Consider the following 16,084-nt stretch of genomic DNA (forward strand, 5'->3'; position numbering starts at 1 on the left):
ACAGAGATGGACAGTGAAATTCACGTTGCTTTCATGCCTGCTAACACAACATCCATTTTTGCAGCCCATGGATCAAGGGGCAATTTCAACTTTCACGTCTTATTATTTAAGAGATACATTTTGTAAGGTTATCATTGCCATAGATAGATGGCTGTTCTTCTGATGGATCTGGGCAAAGTCAACTGAAAACCTTCTGGAAAGGATTCACCATTCAGATGCCATTAAGAACATTCATGATTAATGGGAAGAGGTCAAAATATCAACATTAACAGGAGTTTGGAAGAAGTTGTTTCCAAACCTCATGGATGACTTTGAGTGGTTCAAGACTGCGATGGAGAAAGTAACTGCTGATGTGGTGGAAATAGCATGAGAACTAAAATTAGAAGTGGAGTCTGAAGATGTGACTGCAATGTCATGATAAAACTTTAAGGGTTGAGCAGAGGAAGTGGTTTCCTGAGATGGAATCTACTCCTGGTGAAGATTCTGTGAAGTTTGTTGAAATGACAACAAAGGATTTAGGATATTACATACATTTAGTTGATAAAGCAATAGCAGGGTTTGAGAGTATTGACTCCAATTTTGAAAGAAGTTCTGTGGGTAAAATGCTATAAAACAGCATTGCGTGCTACAGGGAAATCATTCGTGAAAGGAAGAGTCAATCAATGCTGCAGACTTTATTGTTGTCCTATTTTAAGATATTGCCACAGTCATACCAGCCTTCAGCCAACACCATCCACATCAGTCCACAGCCATCAACAACAAGGCAAGACTCTCCACCAGCAAAAAAATTATATCTCCCCTGAAGGCTGAGGTGATGGTTAGCATTTTTTAAAGCAATAAACTAATTTTTAATTAAGCTAGATACATTGTTTTTTTTAAGCATAATGCTATTACACACTTAGTAGACCACAGTATAGTATAAACATAACATATATACACTGGGAAACCAAAAAAATTTCATGTGACTCGCTTTATTGCCATATTTGCTTTATCTCCGTGATCTGGAACCAAACCTGCAATATCTCCGAGGTATGTCTATAATTTGTTTATAAATGAGCTGTGTACTATGGAGGAGACTCCTAACTTTGGAATTAGGAGGTCGGGATTCCCTTGGAGAAATGTAGTTTGCATCCTTTCCTGGTATTGCCTCATTCTTTGACCCATTTTCTTTTGCATGTAAGGGTTACACGTATGTGCAAATGACAAATTTACTACTAAGTTAATATTCATTCAAAGCTCATTGTGTAAGGGTAAGTCGGGACAAAGTGAGAGAGTGGCATGGACATATATACACTACCAAATGTAAAATAGATAGCTAGTGGGAAGCAGCCGCATAGCACAGGGAGATCAGCTCGGTGCTTTGTGACCACCTAGAGGGGTGGGATAGGGAGGGTGGGAGGGAGACGCAAGAGGGAAGAGATACGGGAACATATGTATATGTATAACTGATTCACTTTGTTATAAAGCAGAAACTAACACACCATTGTAAAGCAATTATACTCCAATAAAGACGTTAAAAAAAAAAAGCTCATTGTGTGCACATACAGAGATCAGGGATCAACCTCAGCGGACACCATCTATTTTTTTTTTTTTTTAACATCTTTATTGGGGTATAATTGCTTTACAATGGTGTGTTAGTTTCTGCTTTGTAACAAAGTGAATCAGTTATACATATACATATGTTCCCGTATCTCTTCCCTCTTGCGTCTCCCTCCCTCCCACCCTGACACCATCTATTTTTATAGCTGGTCCCTATTACGGATATCACATACGTCTGGACCTTACTGTTCTTGATTTTATTTCAGAAGTGTGTGGAGTTTCATATTTGTCATCTAATTATCTGTACTTTTTGATTTGTAGATGATCCCCATTTTTTATATTAGTGGTCAGCACACTATGGCCCGAATCAGGCTGCTGTCTGTTTTGTAATAAAGTTTTATTGGAACATAGCCAGGCCCGTTCATAGCTATGGCTATGTCTGCTTTTGCACCACAATGACAAAGTTAAGTATTCTGCAAAGCCTGAAATATGTATTACCTGGCTCTTTACAAAAATAGTTTCCAGACCTCTGATTTATGTTATAAAGTGTATTCAAACTTTTGTGTCCATTTTACAAATACCATATTCATTGACTGACTGAAATTGTTCATGAGAGGAGAGCAATAAAATAATTGGATTTTATTCCATTCAATAGCATGAAAAATATTTTTTAAATACTGGAAAATATTAGTCTTATGACCCCACCGTCTTTCAAAGGTGTACATTTCTTTAGTATCAAAAGATTGGTGTGGGCAGGTGGGCCTGTGGTTGGGGGCAGTGAAGGAGAGAGGAAGACACAGAGACAGAAAAGACAGAGAAAGAAAGACATGAAGGATGGGCATAATTCCATGAGCAATAGTTGTTTAAAAGACAGTTTCAACAGCAGATTCTAATTTTTGTGAAATTATCCAGAGAGAGACTGAAATTCACAGTAACTGATATTATCTCTAAACGATTAATATTATGGCTGTAATATGTAGCAAGCAAGCGTTCACGTGTGATTCTGAATACTGTGGCCTCAATACACTAAAACTGTAATCTACCCAATGTTCACCCCAAAACTGAGCACCATGCACTTCAACCTGAAAACCGAGGAGCTTATTATCCTCCCTCGGGATTGTTAAGGTGTACATATCAAGCGCCTATCACCCTTCAGAGTAATCCAGATTCTGAACTAGGGTACTCTGGCAGTACTGTTCACTAAAAATGGAATATGAAATTTTTTTTTGACTTTCACTTTGAAATAGCTGAAATAAGGTTTTATGCAGGAAAAAAAGATCGGTATCTAAAAACATTTCTTCCCTAAAATATTTTGACTTTTCAAGTCCATCAACAAGCAACAATATCCCACTCATGAGAGTAGTGCAGTCTGTCAAACACACGAAGAGGAAAAGCAGCACGGTGATGAAAGAAGGATGGATGGTCCACTACACCAGCAAGGACACACTGGTAAGATCCACAGCAAGAAGTTTTCTCTTGCCCTGCAAGCTTTAATTAGAGGAGGTGCTGATGCCCTGTCAACACTGTGGGATGTCTGGGTTACCAGGAGCAGACCTCAGTGCAGGCAGGGCACCAGATTGGGGGAGCACGTTCACAGTCACTGAGTGTCCCAAGTAGTTGAGCTAACAACGGAGTTAGAAAAAAGTGTAGACAGCAATCTCAGGGAAACACTCATTTCCCTCCATTACTTGAGATGATTTCCAAACAACTTGAATGTCTTGCCTGTCATTTTACAGGCTTGCTTTCAGAGAAGTCCTCTGTGATTCAGGTTTTTTTTTTGAAAACTGCATTTTAGGGAGAGAAGAAACGATGATAACTATTATATACTTCTTAAATCCTTAGGTGTTCACTTAAAAACTGACCTATTCAGAAATACAGGAATCCTATATTTTATTAGATAAAAGACAACACATTTTAATTTTTTCATATAGTCTGAGTAGTTCATTACTTCTTATTTTCCTAATAGTTGATGAATGAGTTTGTGTGTAAGAGAGAAAAAAATTTGATGTATGTTTCAGTTAAGCTAATTGACATTTAGTGCTAAGCTTCTTTCTCAGCTATTGGTAGTGTTTTCCTCATCACCCCCTAGCTATAGGATTCCTATCATTTTTTTTAGATAAATGGACATCTATAACCTAATCACTCTAGCTATAATCTCGACCTTCCCTTCTGGAGGGAGATTTACATGACTTACTGTAGGACTCAACTGAATACTATCCAGTCCTTCCTAGACATGGTAAAATATTTGAAGCATATTTAGTGTATTTGACTGGTCTAAGATAGGTGTGGAAGAGACCAAGAATAGTATTAGGGCATTTTGGCCTAAAAAGAAGAAACACATACACACATACAGACACACAAGGACCTGATCACCAAATCATAGAAGTTTAGATCTGCAGTGAGCTTAAGAGAGAATCGAGTTATTGATGCACTCTCCTGGTATTGTTAAGTTGATGCCATGGAGTCAACCTTGCCATCCTACAGAACATTCTTTAGTTCTGCTGTAACAGTCAGAGCTCTTCCATCTCTAATGGAAGCCAGAATACCTGGCTGGATCAGCATGGCATGCCTTATGTTCTAAAATAATAAGAATATATAAATATTGTATCTCCTGTTAAGCCTTTTTATTTTATTACAGCTACAAATCCACTTTTAGCTCTTCAAGCCATCAAATAAATTTTAAAATGGAGTTTTCTATTTACTATACATTCAGTAAGTGCCAGGCACCGCTTGGGTGCTAACACATCATCTCCTTTATTATTCATAACTCTCGGATGTAGACACAGAAACTCACCACACATTTGCTGAGTAGTCATCTTCTAGAGTCTTGAAATTGAGTGTCAGTCTTCCTGGTCCAAAGCCCATGCACTTTCCACCATCGAGTCTGATGTCCCCAGTGGGAAAATGTTTTGATTTCTATCTATCTTGGATACTTTTTAAGTTTTTAAAAGATACTAAATCCAACTTCTGTTTCAGCGGAAACGGCACTATTGGAGATTGGATAGCAAATGTATTACCCTCTTTCAAAATGACACAGGAAGCAGGTACTACAAGGTAAGGGTGGCTCTTTCCTTGACTGAAGTTTCACACCCCCTCTTTCTTTCTCATGGGAATGTAGAGTATCAGAAAGACAAAATACATCCAACAGACATGACTCTTTTGGAGCTTGCTCCAAGGGATATTTTTTCTTCTCTGTAGTTTACACATTTGGGGGGAATCAGGTTGTGACCCCATGTTAGTTATCTGTGAATTTCAAAGATCCCTGTGGAATACTTCTGGCCCCATGTGATGGTGGGGCAGGAGCGGGAGGGGGAGAGAAGAAGCTTAACTGACTATTTTAGCAGAGATGTGTGATTTAACTAGAAAATTCAAGGTCACAGAAGATTAGCGAAAAGTAAATTCCTGAAATCTGTTCTATCCAACTTTGTTTGTTTTGTTTTGCATTTGTAGCCTTGCCGTACGTCACTGGGGGTTAAGAAACATTTTATGATTTCTCCATGTATTGTCAATATTCACAAGGAACACTTTCCTCTAGAAAAAGATTTGTCAGCTATTTTCATTCTGTCTCTCTACATGAAATAATACAGGTGTCATATAACGTTATCACCCAGTAAAACACGGTTCCAAAAGAAGTTCATACTGAAGACAGTATATACTTGCTCCTTCAAGATTAATGCAGGCTCAGGCAAAGTTGGTGTCGTTCTCCATGGCCCCTTTACACAGATCTAACAGAAAAAGGAGACCTCATTAACTTTTCAATTAAAAATTTGTTTTAAAAGTTATTATTTCTTAGTCACTCTGTACCTCCTGGAAGACAGTGTGGTGATTAATTTTTTTAGTATCTATATTGTCTTAAAAGCAACTACTTTTTAGAGTCTGAGGGCGGCCGAAATGGCTGGCTTGTTTTAAGATGAGGCTTCTGCTACTTCTCCTGGTGGCGGCGTCAGCAGTGGTCCAGAGCTGTGCCTTGGCCAACCTGGGAGGCGTGCCTGGCAAGAGATTAAAGATGCAGTACACCACGGGGCCGCTGCTCAAGTTCGAGATTTGTGTTTCCTGAGGTTATAGGTGGGTGTTTTAGGAGTACACGCGGATTGTTAGCTAGCGGTACCCAGGCATTCTCATTGAAGGAGAGAATTACCTCCCTCAACCAATATATAGACACATAGCATCTTTCCTGTCGGTCTTCAAGCTAGCCTAGTAATTAGGCTTAATAATTGTTGGCAAGGATCCTTTTGCCTTGTTTGGCATGCAGGCTCCTAGCATCTGGCAGTGAGGCCAAGAAAATAAGGTCTCTGCATGCATGATGGTCTTCTTCTTGAGCAACATGATTGAGAACCAGTGTATGTTAACAGGTGCATTTGAGATAACTTTGAATGATGTACCTGTGTGGTCTAAGCTGGAATCTGGTCACCTTCCATCCATGCAACAGCTTGTTCAAATTCTTGACAATGAAATGAAGTTCAATGTGCATATGGATTCAATCCCACACCATCGATCATAGCCCCACCTATCAGCACTGAATACTCTTTTACATTAAGGGATTTTTGCAAGAGCAGCATGAGTGACATTGTGAAGGCCTGTACTAAAGACAGCAAGCCGTTAGTACAGACCAGATGCTTTCTTGGCAGGCTCGTTGTACCTCTTGGAAAACCTCAACACAAGGCAGTTTTTCAGTGCTGGCACATTTTGGGATTCTGCACATTCGTGGAGTGCAATAATACTGTATAGTTTGTTTTTTTTTTTCTTCCCCAAGTCCACTCGGTTAATAGTTTTTTTAAAAAATGCAGACATTACTACTTGTACTTCTTTTTCTCTCGGTCATATTTGAAAAAGTAGAAAACTGAGTTGCAATTTGATTTTTTTTTTCAAAGATGTCTGTTAAGTCTTGTGATTTTATATGAATTTTCCTTTTTTATAGGTTAAAATTGATCTTTTCAGGACTAGAGCTGAAGTTCCCAAATACTTTATAAGAGTTTATCAGACATCTCTAATTTGCTCATGTCCAATTTATATAGTTTTCAAAATACTGCAGATTGTGAACAGCACATTATATAAGATTATGGGGGGAAATCCTATATCCAGAGTACTGTACAAATTTGTGTATGTGTGTGTGCGCGTGTGGGATTACCAGAGAGCTACTAAAAGACCAACCACTTTTTAAATCCTGTTAATGTAGTTCAAGTGTCCTGCCTTGACTGTCAATTTAATGAGTTGATTAGCTGGGCTTTTATACTTAACTCAATAAAAAACTAAGCAGATGTAAGTTCAAAACAAAACAAAACAAACAAAAAGCAACTACTCTTAAAATCACTGTCTGTGGTTTTTCTCATTAAAACTATTCATGTGGCTATATTATTATATTAACATCGATCAAATCAAATTGTATGATTCATTTTCAGTGCCTTAAAGAATAGTTGAAATTTAAAAACAGCTGCACATACCCAAAGGCATTTCAAAAGGGTCGTGATTTTACCTCACCGTTATAAAAATTATCATTTACATTCCAAGTCTTAGATCTTGATGCAGATTCAAAATTATTATTCTTATTCATACTTATTCTTACCACATGAACATAGTAAAAAAGTCACTTGCATTTTTCTGTAGAAAGGAGATGATAACTTTTCCCCTACTAAAGATATTTTTGTATTTTTCTTAGTAATATTCTGTGTCTTACTAAACCATTTGATGGCTGATTGTAATGCCATTTCTCACATGTCCCTGGCATGAATTTTATTTGAAAGTTTACATAGTTTTGATAAACTGCGTTTAACACACTCTTTCTTCCACAGGAAATTCCTTTATCAGAAATTTTATCTCTGGAACCAGTAAAACCATCCGCTTTAATCCCTAACGGGGCCAATCCTCACTGTTTTGAGATCACTACAGCAAACGTCGTGTATTATGTGGGAGAAAATGTGGTCAATCCCTCCAGCCCACCACCAAGTAGCAGTGTCGTCACCAGTGGCATTGGTGCAGATGTGGCCAGGATGTGGGAGATGGCGATCCGGCATGCCCTCATGCCCGTTATTCCCAAGGGTTCCTCCGTGGGTTCAGGAACCAATGTGCACAGTGAGTCTGCTAGTTTTCTGACTATCTTTAGAACAGGTGAAGAGAGACTCTTTGGGGATGATTTATTTTATTGGCGAACATAGGGTCTCCAAATAAAAGCTGCTGCTGCACATACTAAGGTATGTCATTCATTAAATGATCCTATTTTATTTTTCATTTTACATTAAAATTCTGAACAAATGCATGTCAACCCAATATATTAGGCAATAGCAGAAACTTAGAGCTGTTGGTCATAAAAGAAGAACTAATCTAGTCAGCTTGAGCTTGACCTGGAATGCCGGTCTTGCCATTTGCAAATGTGAGTTAACATATGTCCTCAAAACCACCTAATATGCTATTCCGGGCAGGACGCTTAGTGTGCAGAGTACCTGGAAGCTCTTGATCATTTTATCCCAGGAAGAAACCTCTGTTCATTGTAGAAGGAGATAAATTTTACCAAAATGCAAACAGGATCAAGTATTGAGGATGAATTTCTAAAAGATATTTTAGAGGAGTATCTATTTAAAATGCAACTTAAAATCTTATAATGGCTATTAATAATGAAGCCTATGGCAAAAAGCCCTCTGTTTTCACATCACAGTGTGTTATCTAATGATCTATCACAACTTTTTAATTGATCTCTACAACCAATATACATATTAATAGAATATATATGCCTAGTTGGGTGCTAAGCATTTTATGTGAGGTCTCTATTTTAATGCCTAAAATAACCCCAATAGTTGGATGTTAATGGTTAGCCTGTTTTACAGGTGAGGGAATCAGGCCCTAGAGACATTAAGTTGTCTCAGCTTGTACCAGAGTTACGACATGGCACACCAGTATTTGAACCCAAGTCTTTACGACTCCTAACTCTAAACTGACAAAATATTATTATTTTTCAAAGCCAAGTACAGAGTAAATCTGTAACTGTAAAAGGAAAGAAACATTCTAATAGACATTTTTGTAGAAAAGTCTAATCATTATGGTTTTAAAACAGCCCTGCAGCTTGATTAATAAGCATGTATTTACTTGTTTTGCTATTATCTCTCTTACTTATTTTGTGTATTTTTGAACATGTATTTCCAGGAGATATTTCTCTGAGTATTTCGGTATCAAATTCCCAGATTCAAGAAAATGTGGTGAGTGTGTACCTACTAATATAAAACTTGCTACTGTGATCCTTTATTTGAAAATAAGAGCATCATAAAGTACATTTTTATTGATCTGAAATTTTAATTTTTTAGTGTTTTCTAGAAAATAAAATAGGGTCCTTTTGGATGTTTTTCTTCTATAAAATTTTAGAAACATTACATTGTATCAATTCTCTTAGTGATTTTCTATCATCTGTTCTGCAGGGTGGAAAGTTAAATACCTACTTTTCATCTCAGATAAACAGTTATCATGCAGTGCCTGATTTCTCACGTGTTTGCGCATCTTGATACTGGAATTTTAAATGGTTGATACTATGTAATACCAGATAAAATGAAATAAATTATTTGAGTTGCATGAATAGCTTAAACATGTCCTATTCTCATTCCTTGATTGCTACCCAGAAGTGCTGTCGTATGACAAGGAGCTGCATATACTCTTACAATCACTTGTACTTAACAAGGAGACCTCAGAAAGCTGCATAAATCAGATTTTATGCATCCACATTCTAGCACCCTAGTCAGCTGTGCCACATAACTCCATCCTTTCAGCTCAGTTTTTGAAAATTGTAGATCATACATATTATGAAATAATTTACACTCTGTCATATGTTTGCTTCTTTTGGTTATACTTTGTCACTGGAGCAAGCAGCCCAAAAGTAATAAGGCCTTTCCTACCTCATCCTGTGACTCGATCTTTCCCTCTATTTTGACTGCTATACCTGTCACCAAAAGGAAAAAGTTTGTAGCCTTACACTGATCTGAGTCTATTTTTTAAAGAATAAACTCCATGAAACTCGATTCATCACTAGCATAGCTTGGCAACCTTTGCTACATTGGCATAAAGTAAACTGAAAACCAAATATGATTGAGAGAATTAGGGAAACTTTGTAATGAAAATTAGACATATTCTTGTTCTGTCAATCATGAGCTAGATTTCTAAAGACCTGAAGGTTCCTGTTGTTCTTGCTTAGCCAGAGAAGACTTTGGGAAATACTGATCTACCTATAAGCCTCTTGGGAAATTCTAGATTCCACCCTGTTTGGCTGAAAATTCTGGGTGGCCATTGAGCTATCAGAGAAAGATGGAGTAGTAGTTTGGACTCAGAATACTGGAGTAGTATTAATTCATTTTCTTGTCTTCAGACAACCTTGAACTCTGAACCATGGATACTCTGAAGGGATCACAGGATAGAACTTGTAGTTGTTTTCTGGGGGAAGGACAAAGGGAAAGGATAGCAATGTATGGAATATGCAGAGGGTAGGATGTGATGTAAAAGGACTTTTATTTTTGTTTTTTTAAAAATTTATTTATTTTTGGCTGCGTTTGGTCTTCGTTGCTGCACGTGGGCTTTTCTCTAGTTGTGGCAAGCGGGAGCTCCTCTTTGTTGCAGCGCGCGGGCTTCTCATTGCAGTGGCTTCTCTTGTCGCGGAGCACAGGCTCTAGGCACGCGGGCTTCAGTAGTTGTGACACGCAGGCTCAGTAGTTGTGGCTCGTGGGCTCTAAAGTGCAGGCTCAGTAGTTGTGGCGCACAGGCTTAGTTGCTCCACGGCATGTGGGATCTTCCCGGACCAGGGCTCGAACCCATGTCCCCTGCATTGGCAGGCGGATCCTTAACCAGTGCACCACCAAGGAAGTCCAGGACTTTTATTTTTGAAAGGACAAAGAGTACAAGAGTGGAGGATAGGCAGAAAATTCCATAGGATGTCATAGGAATACTGAAAGTGAAAAAGTATTACATTGTGCTTTCATGAGTGTGGTCATCAAAATCACAGACTAAGCGTAGTCATCTAAAACAGAATGCTTTACTTAGCAATTATTATTTCAAAGAGGAAAGAGTAGACATTTGGAGACTTGTTAACCTCCAGAAGTGGTAAAAGTAGAAGAGTGTGGTTACCTCACAGATGAGAATTTCATTGTGGATGGTCATCTTTTTGTGGTGTCTCTGGCTCACTCACAGGGATTCAGCCCCCTCTTCCTTCAGTTTAAATTCATGTGGATGTGGATGATTGATAAAGAGGCAGCCACAGCATTTTAGCCATAAAGAATGAAATGGTTGGAATCAGGACTCACACAGACATATGCTTGGGAACCATGATTATTTAATGTGAGATTTCTAAATAACGATTGAAATAAGCAAATCACTTTTTGAATACTGACATTATGTATGTAAATGACATAGAGTTTTAAGTCTTTTTTCTTTCTAATGAAACCTATATAATTGAACATTGGAAAATTTCTGCTGCTTAAGATTAGGATAGTTGTCCAACATTACAGTATTACATTAAATTGAAGACTGGGTTTTTAATATAGTTATATTGTAGATTTCATCTAGCATTTAAATTTTAATTGTTTATGTTTAAAATATTTATCAGTGTTAATGATATATTTAATAAAATTATAGAGTTTATTAGGACTAATCTTTTGTTCCACTTCATGTTTGTTTTCCTCTGGACTTGCACCTATAGGACATCAGCACAGTTTATCAGATCTTTCCTGATGAGGTACTGGGTTCTGGGCAGTTTGGAATTGTTTATGGAGGTAGGTTAATTCACTAAGTATTTTTATTAATTTAAAGTTTTAGCATTTTTTGTTTAGAAAAGTAGTATCTCCAAGAAAAATATAAAGGACCTATATGTAGATACGTTTTTATGTATGTCTCTCTGTGTTTGACCTCTTTAGAAATTTCTCTTGAGGTAGTCACTAAATGGAAATTTGGTACCTTTCTGTTTTGAAAGAGAAATTTTTCTACTACTAAATATCAACAAACCTTTGCTTAAATATTGACAAACTCTATACACTATACTGGTTAAATATTGGTTTATTTAGACAAAATATTGAGAAACAAGGCAGCTGTAATCATAAAGATTCCTTTTCCTCTTAGCATATTTGATCAGAATGCTATAGAAGTCCATTCAAAAATTCTTTAATTCTAACATCTTTAATAATATTATGTATTTTGGTAAGGTTTGCATTTTTTACATTTTTGAAGTAAAATACTGAATTTTTACCTTTTTCTTATTGTCAAGCTATTTGGTGAATTTAGTTAAAACTTCTGCTGTTTTTGATTCTAGCCAGTTCAATGACATTTTTCAAGTCTTTAAGAAAGATTTAATATCAATGTTTCACCTGCCCTATAAAATGACATCATAACTTTCATTTCCTTAATATAATCAGTAACAGATTATCTTTTTTTGGTGAAGTTAGGGTGCTCTGAAATAATCACAATGTCTCATTCAATATTATTTATCATAGTATAATATTGTGCTTTTTATTTAAAAGCTAATTAAATTCTACTCTAAAAGTAATTTTGATTCTTACAAAATGCACAGATTTTTTTTTTGATAGAAAATCTATCAAGTCAGCAACCATTGTGCTTTTTGTTAAGGCATAACTATATAATAGAGGAGACCAAGTACTACATAGAAAATTCTTCTGCAGTGTAATAATTGCATGCAAAGAAATCATGGTATATAAAGAATAGTAAATATACATAACTGCATATAGTGTGGAGGTGAAACAGGGATAAGAAATGAGGTTAGAGAAACCAGCAGGTACCAGGTAATTTGTAACATCCAACAGTGAAGGAGCAGGCATAGGAAAAGGCCTCCGTAAGCTGTGACAAAGTGAGAGAGTGGCATGGACATATATACACTACCAAACGTAAAATAGATAGCTAGTGGGAAGCAGCCACATAGCACAGGGAGATCAACTCAGTGGTTTGTGACCACCTAGAGGGGTGGGATAGGGAGGGTGGGAGGGAGGGAGATGCAAGAGGGAAGAGATATGGGAACATATGTATATGTATAACTGATTCACTTTGTTATACAGCAGAAACTAACACACCATTGTAGAGTAATTATACTCCAATAAAGATGTTAAAAAAAAAATGTTACGGCTGGACACATATGGGATGAGGCAGATAAGAAAAGTTACAGAAGAGAGGTCAGTTGCCATAGTGACAGAAGCATAGAGACAAAAGAAGCTGCAACCTTGAAGACAGTAGATGCAATAAAAGTCTGCATTGGAATAGAGATTGCAGCGAGTCAAAGAGTTAAAAAGTGATGTGAAGAAAGTAGAGAACATGAAAGCAAGACAATAGTTTTGTCAGTTGGGAAGGGAAGTATTCTGGAAGGAGTTGGAAGGAATAGTGAAAGTGGGATGTAGGGGAAAGGAACGCTAGATTTACACCAAATGTAGAAATAATGGAATTTCAAGTTAGTTTGTATGTGACCAAAAAAATGAATAATTAGGTTCATTTTCAAATTCAATTAGCATTCCTATATTCTATGCCTTCTATAATCTAGTAGTGTAGGAGTTAAAAGCTTGAGGGTACCCTGTGATTCCCTAGAAAACTTGTGAGAATTAAATGGGATGTGATATACGTAAAGGGACTGTCAGGTGATGACAATGATGATGATGATGATAATTCGTATTTTTGAGTGTGTATAGTTATCTGGGCACTCTGTGTACTGTACGTATCTTATTACACCTAATTCTCACAACAACCCTACCATTGAAGATGAGGAGCTCAGAAAGCTTAAGTGATTTGCTCAAGATCATGAAGCTAATAAGGGACAGAGCCAAGACTTTCATTTGTTCCATTATAACATACATTCGTTTTTTAGGACTTTAAAATTATACTTTTGTGTGTGTGTGTGTGGTACGCGGGCCTCACCATTGTGGCCTCACCCATTGCGGAGCACAGGCTCCGGACGCGCAGGCTCAGCGGCCGTGGCTCACGGGCCCAGCTGCTCCGCGGCATGTGGGACCTTCCCGGACCGGGGCACAAACCCGTGTCCCCTGCATCGGCAGGCAGACTCTCAACCACTGCGCCACCAGGGAAGCCCTAAGATTATACTTTCTTAAGGAGAGGACTTTTGCCCGTGGTATGAATATTTTCTATATCAAGTAGCTCAATATCCTGTTTCTAAAACATATATTTTACAAGAAAATATCAGGCTGTTCATGCAAATAGCTTTTAATGTCCTAATTCTTTTGTGTTCTAAATTGTAGCTAATTTTATAGTGCATATTTGATGTAGAAAATGAAGCTAAGAAGTGAAATCTTTATGGATATAAGTCGGTGCTCATCAGAAATGTTAATTTATTCAGTAAAGCATTTTTATAATTCCAAACGGTTTTTATAAATTCTGGTATTCTTTAATAGAGATGATATATAATAAGATTATGCTAATATTTCTCTTTTTTATTTTAAAGGAAAACATCGTAAAACAGGAAGAGATGTAGCTATTAAGATCATTGACAAGTTAAGATTTCCAACGAAACAAGAAAGCCAACTTCGTAATGAGGTTGCAATTCTTCAGGTACTTTTTTGTTTTTTATGTAGGGGCTATAAAATGTCCCCTCAACTTCTGCAAAACAAAGAAAAGTTATCCAAATATCTGTGGCATAGATATTTAGGAACATTTTTAAATAACTGAAAAGGCAGATCAAGCATCAAACTGCAGCCTGTGTAGTATCTTTCCTGAGTCTAGGCAGCGTTTTTTTATTTTTCTTATGTACTTACTTCTAGGTTTTAATGTATTATTAATTCTCATTAAATGGGTAATGTTTCAGCATTTGCTCATAGTGGGCACGCTGAGACCATTTTGTTTTACATTATCAATGAACTTGCCTTCATAAACATTCCTCCTTTATGCTGTGATAATTATATGAATTGAGTACGTAGCTGTCAGCATATCAGGTAAAAGAGTAATACATGTCCGAGAATACATGATCTTGGTCTTATTAATGTCCTCTTTGTGTCTCACTGTAAGCCTTTTATTTAATATTGAGACTGTTCCTTAACTCTTCTCATTTTTAAAGCCAGTCCCTTTTTAAAGCTAGAATTTGTTAATGAAAGGTATTATGTGATATATATAATTTCTATAACTATTAAAACTTTTTCTGCAGATCAAAAGGAAATGGAGCAGTTGTTTGCTAAATGTGGTCAACTTAGCTATCTAGTCTAGACAATTTAGACCATTGAAAGTGCTCATTTTTATATAACTTCCATAATTCTCTACTTGTCATCCAAGCTGATCATAATTTCTAATTTTTAATTTTATTGAATAATTTTCATTTCAACATTGCTAGCAAAGCAAAACAGATTACATTTCTTCATTTATTGTTTCATGTAACTGCTATTTATTGAGTTTATACAATAAAATGTTGAAAAAGATATGATTTCTGCCCTAAAGGAGCTCATGTGTACAGACAACTGAAAATAATTGCTGCTGTACATAAAAAATGACATAAACTTTTCTGGGACTCATATTTTCTAAAGATGGTGTTCTTGTGCCTTTGGACAACTAATGTAACACAGAGAACTACCACAGTGTTCTCTGCTTTCTTGGAAGAAGATAACTACAGATCTTAAGCTGACAATTCATAGATTCATAGCTTAGTCCTTGCTAATCAGATTCTTTTTTTTTTAATTATTCTTAATTTGGCCGCATTGAGCTGCAAATGACACCTTTCCACACTTGGACCCTGCTGTCCTGGTCTCCACCCTCACATAGTGTCCTGAAGGCAGACTCCTTTGCAGCTTGCCACAGTTGGCATAAGGATAAGACATTTATCCTTCCTTTCAGGACGTAAGAGGAGTTTCCCAGTTAACATGGATGGTTATATCTTTCTACATTTTATTGCAGCTGCAGAGGAAGGTCTAATTTTCTGTGTATAGCCCTTTAATTGGCTTTCCTGAGCCTGTCAACACATTATCAGCTGCTGACTCTGTAGTAAGGTAGAAAAATAAAATACATCATAAACCGACTCCATCTCCTTTGCAGAAGAGTAGCTGCAATCAACAACTGAGATGCAGTAAACATACATTTGGCAAAAATTCCATTGTAATGTGAAAAAAGAGTTTGCTTAGGTTGAAAGTCAAATTCTGCCCCTTGAGCATATGAAGAGTTTGAGCAGCTCTTATATTATGGCCTGAAATCTCAAGAATCCTCATCACTTATCACTCGTCCCCATTGTCCCCAACCATATTTCACTTGCTTCATCAAACTCATATTTATTGAGTACATATCATGAGCTAAGCACTGTTCCAGGCTCAGTGGATACAGTGGGGACAAAAACACACAAGTCCTTCCTGTCACGAGTCTTTAAATTGTATTACTCAGGCTTACTTCTAGTCTGATGTTTGCAACATACTTACGTGTAGAATTTTTAATTACAAAACCTGTATAAGGAGTCTTATTAAGGCTTGGCATAAATATATGAGGTTCAGGAGTTCATACTTTATCAAAAGTTGACATTTGTTTCAAACTTGTTCCTCAAAAATTACTCTGACCTATGTCCTCTTTTTCCCATGACACTTATCATCTTCTAGCCTATTAC

At 36.9% G+C, this 16,084-nt stretch overlaps 1 protein-coding gene and 1 pseudogene across 3 annotated transcripts in view; both read left to right on the forward strand.

Moving 5' to 3' along the window:
* Nucleotides 1–16,084, forward strand: part of PRKD1 (protein kinase D1) — a 333,614-nt gene that overhangs the window by 278,865 nt on the left and 38,665 nt on the right. For both annotated transcript variants that reach the window (XM_079905696.1, XM_079905697.1), the window contains 6 exons: nt 2,865–2,988; nt 4,516–4,593; nt 7,329–7,608; nt 8,674–8,726; nt 11,204–11,276; nt 13,955–14,061. In XM_079905696.1, coding sequence (XP_079761822.1) covers nt 2,865–2,988; nt 4,516–4,593; nt 7,329–7,608; nt 8,674–8,726; nt 11,204–11,276; nt 13,955–14,061 — 715 coding nt within the window. The remainder of the gene's footprint in view (nt 1–2,864; nt 2,989–4,515; nt 4,594–7,328; nt 7,609–8,673; nt 8,727–11,203; nt 11,277–13,954; nt 14,062–16,084) is intronic.
* LOC307178060 (thioredoxin reductase-like selenoprotein T) lies at nt 4,608–7,320 on the forward strand (annotated as a pseudogene). Its single transcript has one exon. The product of its transcript is annotated as a thioredoxin reductase-like selenoprotein T (transcript).

Source organism: Stenella coeruleoalba (assembly GCF_951394435.1).
Source record: "Stenella coeruleoalba genome assembly, chromosome: 2".
In the NCBI taxonomy this organism is placed as follows: Eukaryota; Metazoa; Chordata; class Mammalia; order Artiodactyla; family Delphinidae; genus Stenella; species Stenella coeruleoalba.